We start from the raw sequence: 27,753 nt of genomic DNA, 5'->3' as shown, positions 1-27,753 counted from the left end.
CAGCACAAGCAAGCAATGTCCCAAATTGCTTGATTGTGCTGAAATTAATTTAACGATTGCACCTTGGGAAACTGATTTATAGCCAGGTCTGCAAAGCAGAGATGAAAGAAATGAATTTTCATTTTGAAACAAAACTGTATTTTTACTGAACCTGATGCAACTTTAAGCCACAGTATGGGCTAAGGTTCAATCATAACTTAATGCTTGAAATATAGAAAGGCTGGTCTTGCTGTCAGGACATAACTTTTCCCTGTTTTAATAGATGAGCACTGTTAAGGTAAACGTGTTATTGATCCATTTATTATAATCCATCCTATTGCGTTTGTCGCAGAATGCAAAGAGAAATACCGATTATTCCCTGGCTGAGTAGACATACCAGAAGCTTCGCTTTAGGTATCATAGAGCAGTGTTTCTCAACCTTGACAATTTTAAGGCATGTGGACTTCAACTCCCAGAATTCCACAGCCAGCACTGGCTGTGGAATTCTGGGAGTTGAAGTCCACATGCCTTAAAATCGTCAAGGTTGAGAAACACAGTCATAGAGGAAGCTTTTGAGCAGCTCGGGCGGTCTTCAAATTCAGTTTTCCCTCTCTACTCCGTTTCTTTGCCTTACTTACACCGATGCACAGCTGTTAATCTGGTTGAATGCAGGAAGGGCGAAGAAACCCCGCCCAGGATAACAGGTTGCATCTACCAGCGCATGAAACAAAAGAGCGCATGCGTACTTAGGATAGGAACTTGTCAGAAGAGAGGAGGAGTTACAACAGCGGGAACCAAAGGCCCGGCGGTAAGCGGAAGTGGGAGGGGGAGAAAGAAATGTGTGGGTTGGGGGGAGTTTAGAAATACATTGTTTGGCTTGTTAAGTTAACCGCAACATGAGCATTATCGAGCGTGTATCTGGACTGGCAGAGAAGCTCGATGGAGTTGAATAGGCTTTCTCGGTTCGCGCGGTACTTTATTGTAATATTTCTTCAATTTCGCGCGAAACAGTCCCATTCGGTCTGTCAGAAAGGCTCTAGTCCGGGGACGTTCCAATTTTGGCCACTTTGAGACTTGTGGACTTCAACTCCCATAATTCCTCAGCAAGCATGGCTGGCCGGGGAGTTGTGGGAGTTGAAGTCCACAGGTCTAAAAATGGCCAAGTTTGGATGCCCCTGCTCTAGTTCAGTAGTAGGCAACCTTGGCTCTTTTATGACTCGTGGACTTCAACTCCCAGAATTCCTGAGCCAGCATGCTGGCTCAGGAATTCTGGGAGTTGAAGTCCACGAGTCATAAAAGAGCCAAGGTTGCCTACCCCTACTCTAGCTCAAGAGAAAACTGGCTGAGGGTGTCTCCTGTTTTCTACAGCTGTTGACATTCTTTCTGAAAATGATAAAATGATCTGACTGTTGTCTTTCTTATCCTTTTTCTTTGAAAACAGACCTTCCTAAGGTCAAGCCTCCTAGCTATTCATGCTGAATCACATTTGATCTTCAGGCTTCCTTAAGTGATTGTGGTTACTTAAAAGTAGTGTTTAACATGCATTTCTCATTCTCCATGATGAAAGAGGGAGAAGTCAAAGGATGCTCCTGTTTGGAAGTTCATGGAAAGAAAAACCAGTCTACCAAATACTATAGCTACTTGTGTTATTCTCTCCACCTCCATCTCTCTGGGTTCCTGTGTTCAATATTTTAGTGAAATCTATATCTGAGACCTTTTTATATAATATTTCATAAATGTTATGTTTAGTTTGACAGGTGAGAGATGGAAAGTTCATTTATGGATGATGAAGAGGATTGCCCTGAATTGATTCCCATAAGGGAGCCAGCAATAAAGGATAATGTAGAAGATGTTCAATCTAGCAACAATTTTAAGATTCCTGTTACTATAATCTCAGGATATTTAGGTAATAAATGGTAGATTCACTCTGATTTGTCACAGTTCTTGGTTTTTAATGAAGAATTACTTTACTTGAACTTTTTTTGTCATAATAATAAATGGATAGCAATTTTGGGAAGGCATCTTGTGGCCATGCAGAAAATTTTGCATCTCTGCATGTGCCTTCTACTCCTAGGTGGCAGAATATATAAAACAGGATTTACAGAATAATTTGGGGGTTAAATGAGCTCCATTAGAAATATTCCTTTCTGTGAGCTTATTTCTTGATGAGATGTGATGACAGGACAAGCATACCCCAGCTGTCAAGGCATTATGTCTGTTCCTGGACACAAAGAATAAGTAGGAGCCTTATACAGATGCTCAGGTCCTGAGAAAGGAAGCAACCCTAATTTTGCCAACCCCAATGTTATCACACTTCTTATTTGCATAGATGACTTCACATTTTATATATATATGTATTTGAAATAGTCGGGTAAGAAGACTTAAAAGATTTCTCCTGTGTTCTAGAACATTACAATGTAGTAGATATTTCTTAACCTTGGCATCTTGATGATGTGGACTTCAGCTCCCAGAATTCTGCAGTCAGCATGTATGGAAGCTGAAATCCATATATCTTCAGTTGCTAAAGTTCGAGAAACACTGATTTGACACTGATATAGCACATTCCTTGAGAATCTTTTGGGAGCTGGTTAGTGGATAGTTATGATGGCTACAGATGGCCACAACAGCAAACCTCTTCTACTTTTCCTTCACCATGGTTATAGTGATTATAGTAGTTCCTGGGAGGGGCCTGCTGGTCTGATTTGGCCAAGTTTAGATTCAACAGCTCAAGTCCAGAATCCTTAAGTTAGTTGCATTTACATTATACTAATTGATTATGGCACATGATACGCTAATTCAAGACAAAATTATTTTTATGGTTTAATACAAAGGTTTTCAAGGTGGGGTGTGCAACTCTCCAGGAGATTACACAAATTTGACTGAAGCAGTTTGCATGTTTTGCCAGGCTTGTTCATGCAAAGCAAAGAATGCTAATAAGATTTGCCCTTACCTTGCCTGGGCAAGCCAGCAACAAATTAATTTTTTTTATAGTTTTGGTAGTAAGCTGCAAATATAAGTGAGAAGTGAGTGGCTGTCCCAAAAATAGAAATGGAATTCCAAATAATTTCAGCTTCCTCAGAATTATGCAAAATTAAGTAAGTCATTCTCATTAAAATATAGTTTTAAAGTAGATGTTTAATGACTTCCAAAGAAAAGGTTTTTAATTTGTATCATAATTAGGTGATTGTGGGGCTTCAGATTTTGACAATCCAGGCTTAGTGGTTTGTGTAAACTCATCCACTATTAGTATTAGCTGGGAGTTTCTCAACAGACCTATTTCTGCGCCCAGTTTCTTTTTTTTCTCTCTACTACAATCTGATGCTTCCAAGTAATAGTTGAAAGAACATAGAATTTGTTGATAATGGCACCAGCTCAGACCATAAGCCTCTAAGGAAAATATATAAATCTAAAACTGCATTTTGAAATTGTGTTAAATAGAAGTTTAAGACTGTACAAAGCATGTTAACATTCATTTCAATATTTTAATGTTTCTGAGGGTTTCTGGTGTTTTATTTTCATCTTCTCTTGTAGTTTAAAAGGAGGGAAATCTTACAAAATGTTAAAACTGTTACAATACAGTTGCATTTACTTTGTAGTGTCCATGGACATTTCTATTTTTATTATTATGGTCTCTGGATAGACTTCCAAATATATGATCAAATTCTGCTTTTTCAAGTATAGGAGATTGCTGACTTAAAAAGCTAGAGGGGTTAGAATTTTTTTAAAAAATTATCGAATGACATCTCAAAATATCTCCTTAGTATAAAGAATGGGACATCAGTGTTCCTTTTTAGTCTAATGAAGTTTGTTCTGCTTTCTTTAGGTGCTGGAAAAACTACTCTTCTTAATTATATTTTGACTGAACAACATAGCAAGAGAATAGCAGTTATTTTAAATGAATTTGGTGAAGGTATGTAAAAATGCAAGTGTGAGTGGAAAACAAAGTTTCATGTTGAAGCCTAACTGTTTACTTTCAAAAATGTAAAATATTTTCTTCAATTTATGTTCACATATTTTAACAGTTGTGATGCAAAATTTGCTTTCCAAGTAATATTATGCACTCTCGCTGTAATCTAAAGACTGTGCTTTAAGTTTGTGCTTTTGAATAAGGACATTAGGATACATGAAGTATAGCAACTGAGAAAGTTATTTCCATTTACTGAAGATTGATGCTGCAGGAAAATTAGGGCATGGCCTAATTTTCTGGCTCTTTTAGCATCCCTTTCTCAACAAACCTAACAAAACCGAGTCTTTTGTGTAAAGGAAGTCAAGATACTTTTCCCATCCAAAACCTGAAATGGATTATTCTTTCACTGTTTTATTTTCTTTCAATAAAAGTACTATTTTTATTATAGCTTTTCTTGTTTTCTCAGGCAGTGCGTTGGAAAAATCCTTGGCTATAAGTCAAGGTGGAGAACTCTATGAAGAATGGCTGGAGCTCAGAAATGGCTGCCTTTGCTGCTCAGTAAAGTAAGGATTTTTTATTTGGTAAAATTGCCAATTCTAATGTTGAGGATTTCAAAATATAGTCTGCGTTTCTCGTGATGAAAAGGCCAATTATGCTAGGGAAGATCTAGTATTGTAATACAGGTAGTCCTTGACTTACAACCACAATTGGGGCAGAATTTCCATTGCTAAGCAATGCAGTTGTTAAGTGAATTGCACCCAGTTTTATGATCTGTTTGCCCTGATCGTTAAGCAAATCCATGCAGTTGTTAAGTGAATCATGGAGTTGTTAAGTGAATCCAACTTCTCTCATTGACTTGACTTGTCAAAAGCCAGATAGGAAGATCGCAAATGGCTATCACATGACCTTGGGCTGCTGTAACTGCCTGACCTATATGTTTTAGTAAATTTAACAAATCATAATAAAATTAAGTTCTTAAAATTAAGGTTAAAGAGTCATCTGTATTGCAAATTGCGTCTATTTTAAGAGAATGGGTATTGATAAGTTGCTTCCTTTTTGACAGTTTCATCTAAAGCAGGGGTAGGCAACCTTGGCTCTTTTATGACTCGTGGACTTCAACTCCCAGAATTCCTGAGCCAGCGGTGCTGGCTCAGGAATTCTGGGAGTTGAAGTCCACGAGTCATAAAAGAGCCAAGGTTGCCTACCCCTGATCTAAAGTAATGAATAATTTAGAGAAGATAGAAACTTAGATATATAGAAACAAACTTTTAAAATTAACATGGGTCTATACATTAATTGTAATTAATTATATACAAATTAATTATAAGGAGGTTTGCAATTAGTTTGTAAACTTATTTAATAAATACATTTTCTATATTTCCTGATAGATTCGTGATTGGGAGATAATATTTTACACGCAACATATAGAATTTGACATAAATGTAACACAAAAAAATAATGCTGTTTGTTTGACTTTCTCATTAGAGACAATGGTTTGAAAGCAATTGAAAATTTGATGCAGAAGAAAGGGAAGTTTGATTACATTTTGCTAGAGACAACAGGATTGGCAGATCCAGGTATACAGGGAAATGGGAATGATTGTGAAACTCTTTTTTTCTGGAAAATTATTACGTGTGATAAAATTAAAGATATATGGTTAGAAGTTTCAGTGCGCTTCTGCTTTATAATATGCACTATTAATCTAGCTAGGATAAAGGTCATAATTAGAATAGCCACAGAACAAAGATAGGCAAAGTCAGTTAATCTGGATTGTTTCTCTCACAACAGGATCTAACTAGTAGGGCAGGCCACAGAAGGACTATATTTATTTATTAGATTTTTATCCTGCCTTTATTACTTTATAAGTAACTCAAAGAGATGAACATATATAATACTCCTTCCTCCTCCTATTTCTCACAACAACAACCCTGTGAGATGGGTCGGGCTGGGTGAGAGTGACTGGCCCAAAATCACCCAGCTGGCTTTCAGGTCTAAGGCAGGACTCGAATACACTGTCTCCTGGTTGGTAGCCCAGCACCTTCACCACTATACCAAGCTGGCATTCTTCTATACCAAACCACCTACCTTCATCCACACAATACTACTGATAAGCAACACTATCTGTCCAGCTAATCTTGAAAATGCTGATAGTATATGATAAATGGTACATGAGTAACTTCTGATTAAAGTCCACTTTCCCTGCTTCATCTAGCAGGATCAAGTCTTACTCAACATAATTTCAACAGCCAAGTTCTATTGTAACTAAAATTTAAAAGTACATTAGAGCCAGAAGAGAGAATATTTGGCCCTATAGATATCGATGACGCCAACTTCTGTCACATCTTGCCATTTCTATACAGCTAATGGGAGTTTGAGACCAACAACATCAGGAGGGCTGCAAGTGGCATCCTCTTAGTCTTCATCAGTTAGTTCTGTTAGAAAGTCAGTAGTAACGTGCACAAAATAGGGTTGTACAATTCTGTTTAGTTACTTTTACTTCCTGAGAATTTCGGAACTGAATTTCAGGATTGTTTTAGGGACATTAACCAACTCAGGCATCAAATTAACACTGGACCTCAGCAGAACTCAATTTTATTTAAAAAGTAAGTAATTTTCACTATTGATATCCATACATGATCACCTATAAAACAGAAGAGGCTATTGTTCAGACAATGGTGGATTTCTTCAGAAGTGAGGCATTTTACAATACACACATGGCCTCAAATGTATTCTCTTAATGTTGGACATCTTAGGATTTATTTTGCTACGATTTGCTATCGTAATTCTTTTGTACCTTTCAGCAAATCTTTTAACTTATAGGCAACCAGCCATTGTCCTGTAGACTTCAGTGTTCCCATTGTCTTTCTCCTGGCAGACTAGATAATTGCTAAATACTTGCCATGTTTTCACCTGGCTTGATTTTTCCCTGCAGCTTTATAACCTCACTATTTTCAAATCTCTGCCTTATTCCCCCATTCATTCTCTAGAGCAGGGGTAGGCAACCTTGGCTCTTCTATGACTCGTGGACTTCAACTCCCAGAATTCCTGAGCCAGCCATGGCTGGCTCAGGAATTCTGGGAGTTGAAGTCCACGAGTCATAAAAGAGCCAAGGTTGCCTACCCCTGCTCTAGAGTCTCATGTTGTGTTTAAGATACCCAAACATTACTTTTAATGAATATAGATATTTTGGTAAACAGTGGATACCTGTTGTTATAAGAATTTGCATAAACCAAGTAGCTACATAAATCACTTTGTGATTCATCATCGTATTCCCCAAGTAATTAAATTACTAAATTCCACATGTAACCAAATAATAACATAACATATGAATATAAAAGTGGTTGCACTGTGTACCATTTTCTGTTCTTCTGATCCTGTTGTTGTCTACATTTGTCTACATTTACTAAAATACATAGAGGAGACTATGAGTTCCAGTCCTGCCTTAGGCACACAGCTAGTTGGTTGACCTTGGGCCAGTCTCTCTCTCTCATCCCTAGGAAGAAGGCAACAGCACACCACTACCAAAAATAGCAAGAACCAATCCAGGCAGTTGCCAGATGTCGACATGTCTCAAAGGCACACACCATACAAAATAGGACATTGATTCGGCTCTTGTCGTAAACAAATCTTATTTCAGTTAAGTTGGAAACCATTAGGCATTTGAAGAAAACAATCAATAGATACCTGGAAACTATTAGATGTTAAGGCCTTGGCTATATCTTGCCTGAGTGATTACTGTAAACGGTTGACAGGCACTTCAGTTTTGACACCAGAGATGCTTGGCAGATCACATCTTACCAATTCAGGTGGACAGCTTCAGATATTGAAACAGCTTCAGATATCGTTGTTTTATGCATGTCTGCTTCATTTTTGAAGACAGCCTTGACATCCGCTAGATTTGTGAGCTTTTGACAATACTTTTAATTGTTGTCAAATTCTCACAGCCTTCATGTTGTAGCATTTGAGTGTATTGAATCAGTTCACACCAAAGTAAATTGATTTCTTATTTTTCAAAAACTATCCTTTTTCAACACCATCATCAGTTTTCACTGCTCGGTAACTGGCACACTGTTTTCATTGCTTTATAATAGTAAACAATTAATATTGCTCAATTTCATTTCATAGTTTTGCTGGATTGTTATTTAGATAAAGTTTATGTAAATAGCCGTTAGTCACCAAAGATTCTAGTATGCTTTGAGCATTATAATAATATTTTTATTACTGATACTGCTATAGGGTAAGTCCAAAAATTGGTTTGTTTCACACTGATAAAAATAAAGTATATCTATGCAGAAGTGTTAATTCTAAATAAACAAAAAACAATTGTAGGAATTCTATTGTAGGAAATAGAATTCATATCTGATATTCTATTGTTTAATCCTTACTCTTAAAATTCTACTAAACTATCATGGAGTTAAATATTTTAATTGGAAGTACATCCCATTATGATTTCTGTTGATAAAAAAATGTGTGTAAATTAAACTGCGCATGAATTTTAAGTATACAGAAAAGAAAAAAAAAATTAATGTTTGAAAGCTTTATAGTATATAATTAATGTTTATTAATATGTATCTTGAAAATGGAACACTGTAGGTTGACCACGTTTTCTGTAAATGATATTTTAAGTGCAGTAATACGGTAGTCATTGACTTACAACCACAATTGACCCCAAAATTCCTGTTGCTAACCAAGACAGTTGTTAAATGAATTTTGCCCCATTTTACAACCTTTCTTCCCACAGTTGTTAAGTGAATCACTGCAGTTATTAAGGTCATAACACAGTTGTTTAGTGACTCTGGGTTTTCATTGACTTGCTTGTCAGAAGGTCAAAAGGTGATCACATGATCCTGGGACACTGCAGCTGTCAAATACATGCCAGTTGCCAAATGTCGGAATTTTGATCATGTGACCACGGGAATGCTGCAGTAGTCGTAAGTGTGGAAAATGGTCATAAGTCACTTTTTAAAATGCCGTTGTAACTTCAAACGGTCATTAAATGAATGGTTGTGAGGACTATCTGTACATCCCTAAGCTACCGCTGAAGATTTTTTTAGACCTAAAGTTAAAATCAAATGTTGCATATGTTTTAGAAGTATTCCTTCTCGTAAAAATATGATCAAAACAAATAATTCATAATTTTTTATTTTATAAAAATATAATAATTTATAAGCATTTTATCATTTTGCTTGCTCTTTTATTTTTTCCCCTCTTTTTGGAATATAAGAAATGGAAACATTTGTTATATTGGCATATTCTACATGTTTTATTTGCTAGGTTCTGTGGCCTCCATGTTTTGGGTGGATGCTGAATTAGGAAGTGACATTTATCTTGATGGTAAGAAAATTAATAGTTGAAAATCTAGCATACATATATGTGTGTGGGTAGAAAGAGAGATCTTGAGATTAAATGAAACACAATTGCATTCAAAACAATTTAGTTAAATGGGGTCTTTATTAAGATATGTTTGGATTTTTAAGAAAGTGTTACGCATATTATCATAAAATGACTATGAGGCATAGGAAATATTATACTGTCACAAAATGTCAAAAGATATTAAACTGATAAATTTTAAATGTAGATTTTGCTCCTTCCCATCAACAGTTTTCTTTGCTAAGAAAGTACTTATTTCACATCTCAGAAGACAAAGCCATTGGCCTCTTATTAAAGTTTTTATAACGTAATTCTACAAGTAAGAAAATTTTCTCAAATTGCTTTCTTTCACACAAACAAAACATACACAAACCACATTGCCAGCATATGGTTTGATTCAGATTTTCCCTCTTATCTCCTCTAAAGAAGGATTGGCTCTCTTCCTGTGGAACAGCCCAACTTAGTCCATTCAGATATGCAGCTAACCACTTCATTCATTATAGAAACATATTCAACCCTTCTCTCTTCTCCTTACTTTCAGTAGCTTCTTACTTTTGGGGGGCTTCTTTAATTGGAAGGGAACAAAAATGATTATTTGGAAGCTTATTGCTACCTCCTCATTTCTTTCTGGAAAATGTTCAGGATTTCTTTAGAGCCACGAGACATGTAGGAAGAGGAAAAGGCAAGACTTTTCTACTTTCCAAAAGTTCAAATTAAAATCATTTTTTAATATTCCTGAATGTGCCTACAATATTTTTTTAATTAACATCAGCATCTAAGGAAATGTTTCGAAGGGTTATTGCGCCTTAGGTATTTTTTTTCTTAATTCCATGTAAATATGTAAAACGTCATCTGTGTCTTCTATTGGTATTCTTCAAATCGAGATTCTTCCTCCCTTTTTTAGGTATTATATCTGTTGTTGATGCAAAGCATGGGCTACAGGTAACATAAGATGGTTATTGTCAATTACAAAGAAAACAGTGATTTTTATATGCCTAATAAACTAGGATGCTTGACTACGTATGCCTCTTAAATTAACACTGCAATTGAGCCGGGAATTAGGGTTGTAAGTTGTAGCTAAGTTGGTCACCATGTCATCGCACCTGATTTTATGACCTTTTTTTGCAGCCGTGGTTAAACAAAAGCTGCAGTCATTAAGTGGATTTGTTTTTCCCCAGTGGATGCTTTTTATTGGAAACTGGAGATAAATGGCAGAAACTGACCAAAAAATTTGGCAAAAATCACAGTCCCATCACTGCAAATGGATGTAAATGCAAGCTGGTGCCCAAAACACGATCATGAGATTATGGGGGAGGGGTTGTTGCGGCCAGAACATTGAAAATGAATCATAAGTACTTCTGGGGACATCTGAAGGATCACTAACACAGGACAAATTTGCCCAAATCTGAGCAGTTAATTACATACATTTATTTATATCATTATTTGCCATACCACAATGGGTTTTAAGGTTCATGCAACATAAATAAATTGTCTGGCTTTTTATGTGACAATAAATATACTTAGATTAATTATTTTATATACTGCATAGAGAAGTATTTTTATAGTTAACATTTAAAAAAAACTTGCAAAAGTTTTTAAAGTAATAAATGTATAATATTTGATATCTTTGGAATGCAATATGCCTTGCGTTATTCAATCAGTAAACGCGTAAAAAGCTTGACACATTGCCAGTGAGACGGCAGCCTTTACATTTTCTCAGTCATATGCCAGATAAATAACGTTTGCTTTGTGTAGGGAATTTGCGGACCTGTCCAATTCCTGTGGTTTCAAAGCCTGACCTTTGCTTTGGCACATGATTAAAAACCGTCTGGAGGCTATACAAGTGATGACACTGGGATAATAGGTAGCAATTTAGAAATGTCATGCTTCGTGGATCCAACCTAGTCCGTGTGAAGCTGAGAAATTGTACCCTGTGGCCAGCAAGCCAAATTGAAACTGAAATGGTAATTGATATCATGGACTATCTCTCTAATGGGATTGTCGCCTAGGAATCTGAAATATTCATGTTTTAATCTAAAGGCAAATGATTGGACAGCTTGCAATGACGGGTCATAACACTGAGGACCTAAAGCAGGGATGCTGTTCTTTTTTAAATGTACAAAGCTTGGCGGCAGTGTTTTTTATAGAAAAGAATCAGTGAAAAGAAAGAAGGTCAAAAGAGAGTTCTTGTGTTCTTGTGTTGTTATTATTATCGACATCCTTTTCAATATATTTAATCAGAAAATAATATTGAAACTATTTTTTTTTCAAATTTGCAATGTGGTTTAAAAATATTTGCAGCTGCACTTAAATCACTTCTCAATCTTTGGGCCAAGATCAAGTCTATGAAAAGAACCTTTCCATTGCATATTTCTTCTTCTTTTCCTTGAAATAATGTATCCAACTGGCAGCATCTATATTGCCAGGGTAAGATAGGATTAAGGTGAACTAAGACTGGGCAGAGTGAGGTTCAAAACCAGGCTTAGCCATGGTGTCACTTTGAGCCAGCAGTTCTTCAGCGCAACCTACCTCAATGATTTCTTTGTAGATCAAGTGAAGGGAGATCCCTGTCTAAGTCATCCAGAGTTCTTTGAAGGAAAAGGATATAAATTTAACAAAGAAATATTCAAATTGAGTGTTGAAATACTGTGGCAGTGACTAACATGAATATAGGTAGTCCTCAACTTACAACAGTTGGTTTAGGGACCATTCAAAGTTACAACAGCACTGAAAAAACTGACTTATGATCGGATTTTAAATTTACGACCGTTGTAGCATCCCCATGGTCACATGATCAAAATTTGGGCCCTTGCCAACTGGCATGTATTTATGACAGTTGCACTGTTCCGGGGTCATGTGGTGATCATTTGTAACCTTCCCAGCTGACAAACGACGTCAATGGGGAAAGCCAGATTTGCTTAACAATTGTGTGGTTCACTTAACAACTGCAATGACTTGCTTAAGAACCGTGGCAAAAAAGGTCCTAAAATGAGACACCACTCAGTTAACAACTGCCTTGCTTAGCAAACAGACATTTTGAGTTCAATTTTGGTTGTAAGTTGAGTATTTCCTGTAATTGTGAAGTACTAGTGGCTGTGTCACTCCTAGTTTTAATCCAGGAACATTGACAACTAAGTGAATGGATGATGACAGACTAATAGAATGTATCTCAAGCAGATAAAACAATGAAATATAGGTACCTTTATTAGGTTTTCTGTGAACACTCAGAACTTTTCCTTTCAGAAAGCACCCTCAGAATTTTTGCTGTAAAATTTTTAAAAAAATCAAAGTTATTGAAACACAAGTTAAAATTTCTACTAATATTATAATTATAGAGAGAATTAGCAACATCAGTCTCTTTTCATTAGAACCTAGTATAAATATCTCTCAGGCCAGCTGACATAGAGAAGCAGGTCTAAGACAGCTATTTTAAATATGTTTATATATCTGGTTGTGAGTTTTTCTCTTTAAGCTTTTCTCCACCTGATGTTCTGAGACTGAAACATGACAAACAGTTAATGATATTCTAGGTATTTGCTGCATAATGTGTACTCAGTTTACAACACAAAATATTCCTCTTTATAATGGTGTTTTTACATCTTTTTTCCAGCACCTTAAAGAAGAAAAGCCCACAGGCCTTATTAATGAAGCTGCTAGGTATTGGTATATTGCAGTTTTTTTTAATCTAAATCTTATAGTTTGTTTAATGGGAAGTGCATAAACAGTAAACAGGTTTGGATCATTTAGGAACATTACTAATTGAAAGTTCAATTGGTGGATCCAATTCATTTGCTCTGTTATTTGTTTCCTGAATGCCTCTGCTCAATTGTTCCTCTGTGGTATCCCATAGAAGTAAAAGCTATTTGTTCAATTCACATAACTGTCCATCTCACATACATGGCTCTGGATGGCTCAGAGTTAAAACAAAAAAACCCCAAAACCCATAGAAATAAATATGGCAGCAATTAAAACAATCATAAAATGCAGGAGAGTGCCAACCAGTAGCTTACAAACAATACAGCCATCTTGCAGGCTCCATATTCCATGGGATCTCCAGACCTGATGGCAAAGCCATGTCTTCAGGGTTTTCCAAAAGGCCGATAAGGTTGGGGCCAATCTAACCTTACAGGAAACAATGTTTCAAAGGACAGATGCCACCGGGGCCATAAGATCCTCCTCTTGGGGTCCCATTAGATTAAACTCTTTAGCAAACAGGACCCATCACATGCCATCCTGCTGGACCTGATGGGACAAGTAAATGTAACCAAGAAGAAGTAGTCCCTCAAATCACCTGACCTCATAACCAACAACATGAATTGAACCCAGATGCGTTTGAATGAAAAATGAGTGGGTTCACAGATGGTGATTAGCTTAATTATTGACTTAATTATAGTTAAATAATTAACTATAATCAGTGGTGGGACACAAATATGTGAACAACCGGTTTCTCTGTGTGGATGCCGCTTCCGAAAGTCCATTCTGGGCCTGGGCAACAAAAAATTAGCTACCGGTTCTGCCGAAGTGGTGCGAACCGACTGAATCCCACCACTGACTATAATCCATAATTGACTGGATATTCTCAACCCCAATAAGTTACATTAACAAAAGGCAACCCAAATTACAAGCAACTTAAGTTAATAGAGTGCGGGAGGAAATGATCTTTTTTAATGTTCTGGAAATTTTTAGATATCTGCTCAGTGTATTCCATCAGAATAAGTGACTAAGTCTGTGCTACTTTTAAATAACTTCTTAGTTCAACATTTTACTTTTTCCGGTACTTCAGTTTCTCTTTATTGTAATGAGAGTGACAAAGAATCTTAAAGTCTGATTATTTTTTTTATTAAAAAAGTACATTTTAAGTATAATTGTTCAGAAGTAAGTTCCACAGTTTTCAACAGTGCATTTAGAAAACAATTTACAGCCTTGGTGTTTTGAAATCATGTAAGTGATTATTAGTTAAATTTGCAATAGAATTTGATTTTATTTTGCATGAGCATTATAATGTAGTCCTCCTGAAGGATAAAGGTGATACTTGTGTTAGTAAGCACACAAGTACTTTGTGTTTACTTATTTTACTTATTTTCCATTTATTCATTTTTCTCTAGGCAAGTTGCCTTAGCAGATCTTATCATCATCAATAAGGTAGACTTGGTTTCACAAGCTGAACTGATGAAATTAAGAACAGCTGTTAGGTAAGCATACGTTTATTTCCAATATCTATTTAAAACATTTTTATACTGTCCTTTTACTTAAAAAAAGCCTTAGAAATCAAAACAAATACAATTAAAACAAATTTAGAGGTGTACCTTGCATTTCAACTACCTAATCATTTAGGTTAGTGTTTCCCAACCTTGTAAACTTTTAACACATGTGGACTTCAACTGACATGCTGACTGGAGAATTTTGGGAGTTGAAGTCCACATATCTTAAAGTTGACAAGGTTGGGAAAGACCAATTTAAGTGAACCATGCAAAAGCAGTAGAAAAATAGGCAGCTTTTCACCAGCGAGAAGGAGGGTTGGTCTTCAGGCACTAATGAGTTCAGCAAGATAAAGTAGCTCCTAGGGCAGTGGTGGCGAACCTATGGCACGAGTGCCAGAGGCGGCACTCGGAGCCCTTTCTGTGGGCACACATGCCATTTCCCCAGCCTCGCCTCCCCACATGACCCCCTCCTCACCAGCAGCCCCCCTGGAGGAGTCACCCCTGAGCGTGGCCCACGCGGAGCAGCGCAGCCAAGGACATGGCAGCCAGGCAGTGTAGACAAGACTCGGCCCTCACGCCCCATCGCGCACAGTTGATGCTGCGGGGTGCGGGCAGAGGGTGTGGCTGCCATGGCACTGCTGGGCGATCTGTGGCGGGCCCTGGAGGCAGTGAGTGGCCCTGCGGGCAGGCAGGATGGGAGACAGTGTGGGGGCGGAGCGGAGGCACAGCAAGGGGTGGAGAGGAGGCGGGGCCAGTTTTTGGGCACTCGGTCTCTAAAAGATTCGTCATCACTGTCCTAGGGAATTTGATTGAAATATTTATTGTTGTTTTCCTATGACTGTCCCTGCTGGAACAGTAGATTACATGGGATCAAAAGAGTACATTTGATTTAATTATTTAATTGTCAGGTGTTTATTTAAATACCTTCTCTTTAAAAGATTTACAATTCGGTGTACTTGCTGTAGGCTTGGCATTTTGTATGAAGTGAAATTGTCAGAACAGAGATTAGTTGTAATCTAATCCGCTAGAGTTTGATGAAGTCAGGAAGCTTTTTACTAAGGCAGATTTACAACCACGATCATTAATCATTTTTTAAATCCTTTATTGGGAGAAAAAGATGATCTTGAGGCTCAAATACCCAGCTATTTCTGCTTTGGCAGTAGAGTTGGATTCTGTATACTGTAGCTGAAATCCTGTGTTTCATTTGTAAGCCACCCAAAGTGGCTTTATCAGTGAGATGGATGTATAAATTTAATAAATAAATAAATAAATAATGTCCAGGTTAAGGGGATAAACTGGATTAGTTGCTTAGTTGCACTGCTATGACCAATGTGGTAACTTTAACATTTGGGGTAGAATATGATTTCAGAAGTTCTCTGACAGGAAATTAAGTGGGCAGACGCATGCTACAGTTCCAGCATCCATTTTTCTCATTCAGAGCACATCTGGATCTCCCTTTTTTGCCCTTAATCCTACAACTGCCACCAACACCCAAAGGCTCACCCATTTTCAACATTACCGTGACATCATCAAGCCCTTACACAACTTTCAGAAGACAAACAGTGTTATAAACCATTAAGCATAGTTCTTGAGTCCAAAAGAAGTTATCCAACTCTGAGCTGAGAGATTATATGAAACTGTAGGATTCCCATTTTCTAATTTTCTTTTCAAACAGCAGGTTTCTTTTAACATTCAGACAGTTAAATAAATCAGAAAATCGGATAGAAAAAAAACTTCATTGTGCCTATAAGCACCAGTATACCTGCAAATACTTTTTGATAGCCATCAGTCTCCCTGCTACGCCAGGGAGGATCCTCCTCTGTCTTATTTAGCTATGAATCCAATTTAATCAGAAAAAGAAGCAAGAAATCTGTAGAAAAAGGAAACTATATATATGTATATATATTTCTCCAGAAAAAGAACCCTGTAAAGTAGATAGGCTGGCAATGAGCGATCAACCCAGAGGGATCCACTGAATAAAAGTTGAGTTGAGATTTGAGCCCTAGTCTCATCATCCCAGGTTCAAGAGTTAATCATTGTATCAATATATACGATCATCTTGGAGGATTTAGGCAATGATGACATTTCTCTATGAATTTCTAAATTAATATGAGGCAGTTGATCTGCCACTTTGAGGGTTCTTCTTGCAGGAACTTGCAATCAAGCATTGCCTGTAGCTATTTCATTTCTTTGGAAAGTCCTCCCTGCTGAATTTCAGGAGCATTTGAAAACAACACCCTTTGAGTTAGGTGTTCCTGTTGAACCTTTTAAATTAATATTTAATGTTTTAGAAGTTGCGGTTTTATATTTTAATTAAACTTCCAGAAAACCTTGTTTATTCATAATATGTAAAGTCTTATTATTGTTGTTGTTTTTGCAGGGATCAGATTAAACACGGGAATCTAAATTTTGTCAAGTGGATTGTAAATTATTTCTGATCATGGGTATTCTGTTATATCTTTTTTTCCTTCTCTTCTTCAATAATGTTAGTGCAATAAATGGAGTTGCCAAGATTTTAGAAACTCAGCGCTCAAGGTAATTAAAACAATGCTAAATTAACTATTTTTTCCCTACTATCGTGAATAATATACATTAATCTGAAAAGTTTATTTTATTCAGGAAGTCAGCTACCCAGGCAGTGTCCAATCAGTTTATATTTTAATTTGACACTATCCCTCACTGCTCCAGTGGCTTGGGAAAAAAAACACAGTTGCTTGGTGTCAGTGGACTTTGGATACAGTGGACAAAATCTGAATTCAGACTGCTCTGGTAAACAATAGACTTGTCCACTGTTTAGCAAATCACTTTGGACAATATTTACATTCTTTATGCAAGATGTGAACATTTTAGTAAATTGTTTGCATAATTTTATAGAATTACATGCTTTTTATTTGATATACAGTTGACTACACAGATAGTCCCATCTGGGCCAAAAAACAGAGGTTTTACTGCATCAGGATGGTAGAATGTATTAGTGTGGGTTTGTGTGTGTGTGTGAACCCGCGCACACTTTCAAGTCAGGTCGAATTCTGGTGACTGTCTGAACAAGTCTCTGCAGTTACAGAAATGGTTTGCCATTTCCTCCTTCCTAGGGCTCAGAGAGAAGCGGTTGACCCAAAGTCACAACTGTCTTGTTCCTAAGGCAGGACTAGAACTCACAGTCTCCTGTTTCTAACCTAATGAAAATATATGATTAGATATAATATAATCAGTGGTGGGATTCAGTCGGTTTGTGCCACTTCGGCAGAACCGGTAACTAATTTTTTGTTGCCCAGGCCCAGAATGGACTTCCGGAAGCGGCATCCATGCAGAGAACCGGTTGTTCACATATTTGAATCCCACCACTGAACATAATGCATTATTTAGTCCAACCCTTAGCTGGCCATTCAATCCCCACCAGATTGTTCAAAAACATTGTTACTGCACTCTTGGACAACCAGGTACATTTATAATTAAACTGAGTTTATGTAACAAAGCAAATAGGATTATATTAGCTATAGAATGTATCTCAAGTAATTAAATAACCTTACTGTTTTTCATGCTTAATTAATTGATTTAAATTTAATTTTACTAAATTGATTAAAGCTAAAGTGTATAAATTTTATTACTCAGTTTGGGAAAAAGTGCATCAATAAGAAAATGGTATATCAAACATTTAAGAGTCTTTCTTTTTATTCTCAGCCTCTAAGTAGCAATTGATATAAGCAAAGCCTTAAACACTTCCAAAAACAAAAATGCAATTGATAAATGAAGTTATCATTACATTCTGAATTCCTATAATACAGTATTTCAAAATTTGCTAACAATTAAATATAGCCTGGGTCAGTGGTGGCGAACCTATGGCACGGGTGCCAGAGGCGGCACTCAGAGCCCTCTCTGTAGGCACATGCACTGTCGCCCCAGTCCTAGGCCTTCAGCTGGGTTTTATAAAACCTTTTCACTTTAGGCCTCCGCTGCCTTGTGCCAAAAAAAAAAAGGTTCAATCAGTCAATTTCAACTTCTCGTGGGAAAAAAAAAGATCTTGCAAAGTTGGAATTGATTGATTGAACTTTTTAGTCCCATCCAGTCTGCTGTTTCCACCGCAGTCACGCCCACCCAGTGGGCCACGCCCACCCAATTGGCCACACCCAGCCAATGGGCCACACCCAGCCGGCACTCGACGATGCATAAGTGGGTTTTGGGTTGCAGTTTGGGCACTCAGTCTCTAAAAGGTTCGCCATCACTGGCCTGGGTAGTTCTCAACCTATGACCACAATGGAACCCAAACTTTCTGTTGCTAAGCAAGACAGTTGTGAGTTTTGTCCCATTTTGCAACCTTTTTGCCACAGTTGTTAAGTGAATCCTTGCAGTTGTCAAGGGAATCATACAGTTGTTAAGCCAATCTGGCTTATCCCATTGACTTTGCATGTCTGAAACCACTTGGGAAGGTTGCAGATGGGGATCACATGACCCCAGGACAGTGCCATAAATACATGCCAAGTGCCCAAATTTTGATCATGTAACAGTGGGGATGCTACAATGGCTGTAAGTGTGAAAACTGATCATCAGTCTTTTTTTTTTCAGTGCCATTGTAACTTAATGCTCAGTCACTAAAACAAATGGTTGTAATTCAAGGACTACCTGTATATTGCTGGATAGGTCCTTTAGATATTGCTGGTTAATAATAGAAGTTGTAAACATCAGTGTTTGCATAGTACTGATTCAGCAAGGAACAAAGCACAACATATGTCAACAGAAGAATGTAGGTGACATCACATAAATGTTTATTTAGTCTAATAAAAATACAGTTCTTGTGTAATTTTTTTATCTAAAGACTCTGGAAGGCATATGATCTAATCCTATGTTGACTTAGATCTATCAGAAATGTATTATTACGTTCATTTCCCCCCTATATATCTTGTTCTAGAAAATATTTTTCCAAACAGTATCTACAAATTTATAACAGAAATATCGTTAGGCAACAGGTTGCAGAGGACCTTGTAGATGCCATTTATGAATTCACCCATGTTTTGCCTGACAGCGAAACTAAAATGTCATGCAACTTTTTTTTTGTTTCTTACTCACCAGCTGAATGCTGCATGTCCAAACATTTTAATCCCGTTAACAGATCCATTGATATAATTTAATTAGAAATTCAGATCTGCTCCAGACTATTTATGGATTTATGTCCTGCTGCTTAACAGTTGCTTTATGAAAATTCTTTTCTGTAGTGACTGTCATGTTGGCTTATATGAATTACAGTCTTTGTCATTCTTTCTTTGGTTGAGTTAGGAAGGTGGAGTGGAATGTGCAAAATAGTTTCAGCAACTTAACACTCTAACTCAATGTTTCTCAACCTTGGCAAGTTGAAGATGGGTGGACTTCAACTCCCAGAATTCTGGGAGTTGAAGTCCATCCATCTTCAACTTACCAAGGTTGAGAAACACTGTTCCAACATAACGTTCTCTAACTTAAAGCTCTGAATAAGTACTGTAGCTTTTCTTAGTGCCCTATTGCCTGTTTATCAATCATAATTATTCTCAGCATGACATATTGTAAAGTGCACCAGTATTAGATTTAGATTTTTAAAAAGGTCTCTACATTCAAAACTAGAATTAGAAATTTGGGGGAGATGACGAACCGTTCTTAAGTTCTAACGATATTGTTAAAGTGTTCACAGTGAAGGTCATTATTAAAACACTCTTTGCGATTTCTCATTGAGCAATACCATTTCTAATTGTGCACCATAAAGTAAAATAATTTAAGGAGTTGTTTTCAAGATTTTGCTTTTTTTCAAATCAAAAGTTAGTCTAGATATTTCTGAGCAAACTTTGGAAGAAGAGAAGTGTCAGTGTTGTAATAACTATGCTGTGTGAATTTCCTGATAACAAAGAATTGTTGAGGACTCTGTGAAGTCTCTTACATTTCTATAAATTTAAGACTTAAAGTAAGCCATTTCTACAGTGCTAGAGAAACTGAAAGAAGATTGACTGTTCTATGTAATTAATAAAGGAACTCATATTTTCAGTGAGAATGACTAGAACAAGCCTCAGATCTGTACAGCTCGGCTCTAACAGCAATGAATAAAAGCATTCTTTGTTAACTTTTGAATGGAATATTTTTCCCTGGGGTGCCTTAAGTAAAAAAAACCAACCAAACAAAATTGGCTGGATTAAATCAGGGTTACTGAAATTGTAAGGACCAAATTGTAGTTTTCAAATCCTAATTTATTGTCAGATCATCACAGTTCCCTAACTTTGGACATCACGTGCCACTGAGATTCCGTGTGAATGTTTGGCTTTCCATATTAGCACAAAAGTAAATGGGGAGAAGATGTGAAGCCTGAAATAGCTCTTTCTTATCTAAAATTCCATCCATTTACATTATGACTGGATTCTTCCTCTGCACTAAATAACATTGCTTTGGAGATTTGCTAGCTTTAGGTGGGAGCCTAGTTAATATTGTTTATTCAATAAAGAGAAGCTAACATTTTCTGCCAAATGGATAGAGACACATCTGTTCACTTCCAAAAAATTTTCAAGAATTCTCCAAGCATTCAGAGAGGCTGACCAGAAAAAAATAAAGAGCTACAGAGGAGAGAGGGAGTCGTACGAAAACACCATTGAACAAGAGGACGTCTTAATGCATCAATTAAGTATTTGTTTAAAAGACATAATTAATTTTATTTTTTACCCTAGAGTTGAGATCTCTAATGTGTTAGACCTGCATGCTTTTGACAGTGTATCAGGAAAAAGGTAAGATGACAAGTTGTTCTTTGTTTTAGAATTCAACTTGTATTTCTGTTACACCCCGATATTGACAATTGTTCAAATTATGTTTTGTGTTTGCGATGCTATGGTGTTAAATATATTGTCCTTATAAGTTTGCAGCAGAAACTTCAGCTTGAAGAAGAACCTCGTCCACATCTAGATAAGGTGAGCAGTACGTTTGCACTAAGAATGACTGGTTAAACATTTGTTAATTGTATGTGCCTTTTTATTTTCCTTTCCCTTCAACATTATGCCAGCTCCATGAGGTAAACCACATCCAAAAATCAACCCCAAAGGAAAACTAGAACTATGCTTTATTGGTTGACTATAATAACAGAATTTTGCAAATCTGTGCTTTTCCTTCTCTCTATGCATTATCAATCATCAAGGGATGCAAGAAAGAATGCTATAAGATTCAAGTAATAATGAGATGGGAAATAAAAAAGTAAGAGATTAGACTTTAGATTTTCAAAATCTGAATACTTTATAACAGATTCAGCCCCACCTCTGCCTGGATGAACTGGATGACAGGTCAGAAAAAAAGAAAAAAAAACTCAGCCCTCAGTACTAGTCTTAACTCTCTGATATCTTTAATTTCTCCATGCAAGATGATTCTTGGGCAAGAGAGAGGCAAGTTTTCCTGTTTTGCCTGCAGGGAATGTTTTTGGCTGTGCAGGCAGTGTTACCTGTTAGCTGCCTTTTTATTGGGATATGTGTGAGGTAGCCTATCTTCAGCCATTCTTCGCAACCACTCTTAGTGGAATGCTTACAAGAGTTGGGATGGATTCAGTCTCCCTTCCCTCTTGTTAGATAATCTCACTAAGCATGGGATGTGAACAGAGAAGCTAGATCCCCTCCCAAAATCTATGTGAATCTAATCCTTGACTGTCTTCCCTTGTGACTCAGCCTATGCTAAATAGGTACAGTAGGTACCACCTGGAAGACATGGGATCAAGCCATCCAAGGTATTGATTGGTCAGTGTAAATTTTTCTTGTGGGAATCTACTCCCAGCCTTCTGAGAACACCACTGGGCAAACTTGCTTTTTCTCAAAGTGGCTGGCCAGGAACAAAAATCAGTGTTTGCTCTGGAGACCTAGGGAACTGTCTTTTAAGTATTGACAAAGATCAGGTCAGTATAGACTTAGCACTTAAAATTAGCCTTTTGTTGTTTTGACCCCTCTGTGCTCAGTTCCCTAATAAATGTACTGGATTGGTAAGTGGATTAAATTGAGCCTAATGTGTAATCTGGGGAATGGTCCTAGGCACATGGAAGACTGCAAGATACTTGTATGTATTTGTTTTTTTAAAGAGAATAAAGTCCAAAGTCTTCAAGTTGCCAAGATTGGACACACCTGCTCTAATTTTAGTCATTTCACAAGCTAAAATTAGCCTTGTAAAGGAAGATTAGGATCATGTTCCTTGTGAAGGCTAAGTTCCTAATAATCTGTTTTACAGTTGTATGACAAATAGATAATGTTTTAAGGCTTACAGTAATGATATATATATATATACCCTTTTTTAATTGATCTCTGTTTCAAAGATTTAGCTTTTTTAAAGATGTCTAAATAATGTTAATCTGAATCTTGCTTTATGAGGCTCCTCTTAGTTATTTAGGATAATTGAAAGAAAGTTCTTTATTTCTCACAAAAGCAGGGTCTAAGTGGATTAAATGGAAAGTAGTGTAAAGTAGTGAGATTTGATTCAAATCTCAAAAGACGTGTAGCAATATATTATGCTACTAAATGAGATTCTTTGGTAGCATCATGACTTGGAACTGTATCAGTACAATTGTGTTTTGTCAATGTGTGAAAATGAGAGACAACATTAGAAGATGGCTCCATTATAGCTATATGCACTGAAAATATGTGTGCATTTAGTTATTGCATAGGATTCTAAATGGTTCCAATTTATTATGGAAAGATATATATGATCATCAAATTTATAGTTCAGGAAAAAGTATTGTATGTAACGTTTTTAACGTAAAATTATATTACATGCATTGCATCACATTGCATTGAATTACATTACCGTACAGTGTAGTACATTACATTACATTACATTACATTACATTACATTAATTTGCAGATTCCATGAATTGCTAGTATAGAATTTTTATCATTAAAATGTATTTTGCTTTTACTGAAAATTGAAATATAGCAATTTTTCTGTATCAATTTTCAGAGTATTGTTACATCCACTTTTGAAGTGCTAGGAAATACAACTGAAGAAGACCTAAATGTATTTATTCAAGTAAGTGCTGTATTATTTGCATGAAAAATCCAAATTACTTATTTCCTATTTTCTTTACATAGTAACACATCTTTCACTTTGAGAAATAAACATGATTTGAAAGGACTTGCCTTTTCCCCCCCAAGAAGATTATTTTATTATGAATGTATAATTCTTCCAATTATTTTTATATCTCTTTTAGAATCTGTTGTGGGAGAAAAATGTAAAAGACAAGAAAGGTAACCCCATGGAAGTAATAAGACTAAAGGTTCAGTACTCAATATTAACATTATTATTTTCAAAACCATTACTGTTTTTATTTGGATACAGAAAGTGGCTGAATATGGAAAGAAGGGGATATGCTAATTTGGAGTCATCATGTGTTGCTCAAACACCAAAGGGCTAAAAATTCTAAAACTTTGCTCTGTATTACAGCTATATGTGGTTCTTTTTAATCAAATTTTAATAATATCAAAAGGTCTGTATTTGCAACTTCTGTACCTTCTGGAACAGTGGTGGTGAACCTATGGCACGGGTGCTAGAGGCTGCACTCAGAGCCCTCTCTGTGGGCACGCGCGCCGTCACCCCAGTCCTAGGCCTTCAGCTGGGTTTTATAAAACCTTTTCACTCTAGGCCGCCGCCGCCGTGTGCAAAAAAAAAAAAAAAGGTTCAATCAGTCAATTTCAACTTCTCACGGGAAAAAAAAGATCTTGCAAAGTTGGAATTGATTGATTGAACTTTTTAGCCCCACCCAGTCTGCCATTACTACCGTAGCCACGCCCAGCCAATGGGCCATGCCCAGCCAATGGGCCACGCTCAGCCAATGGGCCACACCCACCCGGCACTCGACGATGCATAAGTGGGTTTTGGGTTGCAGTTTGGGCACTCAGACTCTAAAAGGTTTTCGCCATCACTGTTCTGGAAGAAATGTTTGATATAGTTCCTCCATGCACAGACATTACACTAATGATAACGAGAGAAGAAACTCTTTCATGATCTTTGGAACTACAGATAGTCCTTGATTTATGACCAATTCCTTAGCACCCATTTGAAGTTGCAAAAGACCATGCCAGGGGCACATTTCAGGTGCTCAGCAACTGACCTGCATTTATGGCTGTTTGCAACATCCTGCTGTCAGTGATCACGTTTTTGCTAAAACAGCATGTACTTCTGGTTTTTGACAAAAGTGGTCCATAGCAAACAATTGGTTTGCTTAGCGATTCATCAAAAAAGGTCATAAAATTGGTGACCCACATGCAACTGTCATGACTTATAACCATAATGTGCAGTTGTAAGTCAAGGATTATCTGTACAAGGTTGTTGATATTATAGATATTATGAAGTTTTTACCATAGCAGACATTTACTTACTTGCATTTGCTATGCCATCCTATCCTATGTTAGGCAGTGAAGAATATTTATATACATGTAGGCCTCCCTTTAGGGTTACTATAGCATCCATTTATTTATAAAATTTATAGGCTGCCCATCTTGTCTCAAGATAACTCTGTCCATCACTGAAAGCAATTGATTCCTTTCACCCAAGGATGTTGGAATATGCTTTATTTATAGATTCTGTATAAAGAATTTATAAACTTTATATTCAATTTATAGAAGCTTTCACTAGCCACTTTGCTAATTTTATTTTATTTTCTAATCAGGGATTGGTGTCCATCAAAGATAAATCTCATCAGGTGATAATTCAGGGTGTTTATGAGCTCTACGATCTAGAGGAAACAACTGTGAAATGGAAAGAGGATGAACGAATTAATCGAATAGTCTTAATAGGTAAGAATATGTGCATTACATATGCTGGTTGTATAAAACTATTAATTCCACAAAAATGGAAACATTATCAGTATAATCGTTCTTGATACAATCCTACAGAAAATGAATTAAAACCTAATTTCTAAGAAGATATCCTGAAATTTGACAGTACTAAACTTTGCATTTCATTGACATAAATTTCCCTGTGACATTGGATGTTCCCACTCTGACAACTGAGGAAATTGCAGCCATTTTTACTCTGCTTTCAGCTTGCTTTTTCTGCTGTTTAGAGATCAGATGTAGAAGGAGGATGGGATGAATGCTTGAGCTCAGGTAGCCATAATAATAATGCAGCTTCATGGGAACTCAAGGAGACAAACCAACCAATAACGTTTTGGCGGGCTGAGGAGCTGGAGAGGGAGCCCGTGCTTCAGTCTAATTGGAGAATATGATTTATGACTGCTTCATGGGGGTGGGAATTGCAACTTGTTACTTTGTATCTGGAGGAAGGGAATTTAGTTTTGGGTTCAACTATGTAATGCCGATACTTTGTTTCCTGAATAAAATGTTCTTTAAGGAAGAATTCTTGCCTTGAAGTTCTTTAATGGGATTCATCTATCGGAACCATGACAAATTGATTCTGCATCTGAATTGGTTTGCTTCCATTTTATTGTTATTATAATGTGTACTCAGAGCAGTTTCTGAATAGTATATGGAAGTCTTGGGCAGTTCTTGCCCAGTTTAAGTGTAATTGGAAGCAAAATCATATTTCGGATTTCTTCCATTCTCATATAAAGCTTTTGTATATTTTAAAAGGTGTGGTTTTCAACCAACCATGTTTCAATTATTATGTTATCTGTATGAATTACTGAGAGTTCCTTGGGATTATAGTGGTATATAAATATAATAATAAGTAATAAATAAATGAAGCCAAGAATAGAATGCAGCTATTTATTTATCATGTACATTTCTAATGCCACTACACTCAACAAAGAACAGAAGGGACATGCAGAGAAGGGATGCTGAGTTACCCTCCGATCTATGTCTTAACCTAGATATACACTTTATCCAATAATTAGTTTTACTGGTTTTTAGTAGGGCTACGTGCATTTCAGAATGATTTGGAAGAAATTATTTGGACCTCATTCAGCACATCCCTGTTAGCTATTAGAGCAGCCAACTTTATTCAGAAACCTGCATCGTCTTGAAGAAAGCTATAGTTTCTAACACTAAAAATATGCAGAATTTTAAAAAAGCCACCAAAAGGATAGGTTGCTGAAAAGCAAATAACCTTTGTCTTGTTTTAACATTGATAAATAATGATTTAGTCGAGATTTTGGCGCTGAGCTAAAACAATCATACTTCTTTCTTATATCATAAAAGCAAATGAAAGTATTTTGCTTCGGATGGTTTTTCCTTTTATTAACTGAGCATTAATTGTATAAGGTCAGCAATTCTTTATCCCTTTCTTGATACTCCCTTTTTTAAAAATAAACCTTTATTTTATTATATTAATAAAAACAAAAGAAATAAACAGTGATAGGGGAAATGGTACCGTGTTCTCAGCTGTATGACACTTGTTGTTAACCCTGCTCCACTTTTTAAATGATTAATGCAACTTGCATTGCCATAGTCTACATGTAGTTCAAGACTAAGAGTTGAGTCAAATTCCTAATCTGTAACCCTTTGTTGATGCTCATTGCATAGTAGCCTTGTTGATTAGGCACAGTACCTCTTAAGAGAAATAAAACGTCGCCAGGAGGTTAAGGTCTCCAGTTATTCTTGGATTTCCACAGAGTTTGCCCAACTGAGGTAGCTCTGGAGAGTTTGTAGAGAGGAATAAGTCAAAGCATGACAGCTTTTCCTTCAATAATTTACTAAAAATTTAGATAAAAGGCAGATGTTCCCACAGTATAAACTGGGAAAAGGAATATTAGAACTCGAGCTAAGCCAGCCTTCCTTGGAATAAAGAACGTGACAAAATGAAGCGATGGGAGTTGCATTTGATGGACATAACTATTCATCCAAGCAATTACCCCAGCATAGTCAGGACAACAAGCAGATCTGAGCAGTCTTGTTTGTGCAAGAAAGTAACTGACGTAGGCTACATGAGAAGAGATGGATCCACACTGACTTGCTGGGGCTCTCCTTTATCTCTTTATCATCTGGTTTTAATCATTTTTTTGGTAAGCATTGGTTGTATTTCAGGAAACAGTGCAATAGTTTTTCCTTAATGCAAACTACTGTAAGATATTAAAAATGTTTTCAATGTTATGTTATTTGTCCCTAGGAAGGAACCTGGATAATGATATCCTTAAAGACCTCTTCATAGCAACTGTGACCAAAAGAGGGGGAAATAGTTGACGCCAGAAAAGTGCTTTTTAGCCCTTCATTTTTACCAGTGGATTATTAAAATATCCTGGACCTGTTTTTCTTTTTTTTAATAGTGGAGCTTTATAAAACTGTTGCTCACATATAGAATATTAAGCCTGAATTTATCCAGAATGAGGAATTAATTTTGAATAAAGTAAATATGTGTATGTCCTTGAAA

The 27,753-nt window shown here is 36.6% G+C and overlaps 1 protein-coding gene across 1 annotated transcript; it reads left to right on the top strand.

Annotated features, from left to right (window-relative positions):
* The first annotated feature begins 737 nt into the window (after window positions 1–737).
* Window positions 738–27,753, top strand: LOC107289299 (COBW domain-containing protein 1). The gene is made up of 16 exons (XM_015818028.1): window positions 738–787; window positions 1,729–1,885; window positions 3,803–3,889; window positions 4,353–4,449; window positions 5,372–5,463; window positions 9,161–9,220; window positions 10,161–10,198; window positions 12,867–12,913; window positions 14,362–14,448; window positions 16,948–16,992; window positions 21,135–21,191; window positions 21,320–21,371; window positions 23,389–23,457; window positions 23,639–23,704; window positions 25,097–25,223; window positions 27,493–27,753. Exons 2-16 carry the CDS (start codon window positions 1,744–1,746, stop codon window positions 27,564–27,566), a joined length of 1,140 nt encoding a protein of 379 aa, XP_015673514.1. The 5' UTR covers window positions 738–787; window positions 1,729–1,743; the 3' UTR covers window positions 27,567–27,753.

Source organism: Protobothrops mucrosquamatus, unplaced genomic scaffold (assembly GCF_001527695.2).
Source record: "Protobothrops mucrosquamatus isolate PMUCROS unplaced genomic scaffold, P.Mucros_1.0 scaffold667, whole genome shotgun sequence".
In the NCBI taxonomy this organism is placed as follows: domain Eukaryota; kingdom Metazoa; phylum Chordata; class Lepidosauria; order Squamata; family Viperidae; genus Protobothrops; species Protobothrops mucrosquamatus.
Note: the sequence above shows the minus strand (reverse complement) of the source record. Positions and strands in the feature narration are given on the sequence as shown.

What these genes read in the sequence shown, in the direction of transcription:
- LOC107289299 (XM_015818028.1), top strand. Translation starts at nt 1,744, where the DNA reads ATGGAAAGTTCATTTATGGATGATGAAGAGGATTGCCCTGAATTGATT. An exon ending in ACCTAAATGTATTTATTCAA is followed by an intron (nt 23,458 to 23,638) that starts GTAAGTGCTGTA and finishes TATCTCTTTTAG; the next exon opens with AATCTGTTGTGGGAGAAAAA. An exon ending in TGGAAGTAATAAGACTAAAG is followed by an intron (nt 23,705 to 25,096) that starts GTTCAGTACTCA and finishes TTTTCTAATCAG; the next exon opens with GGATTGGTGTCCATCAAAGA.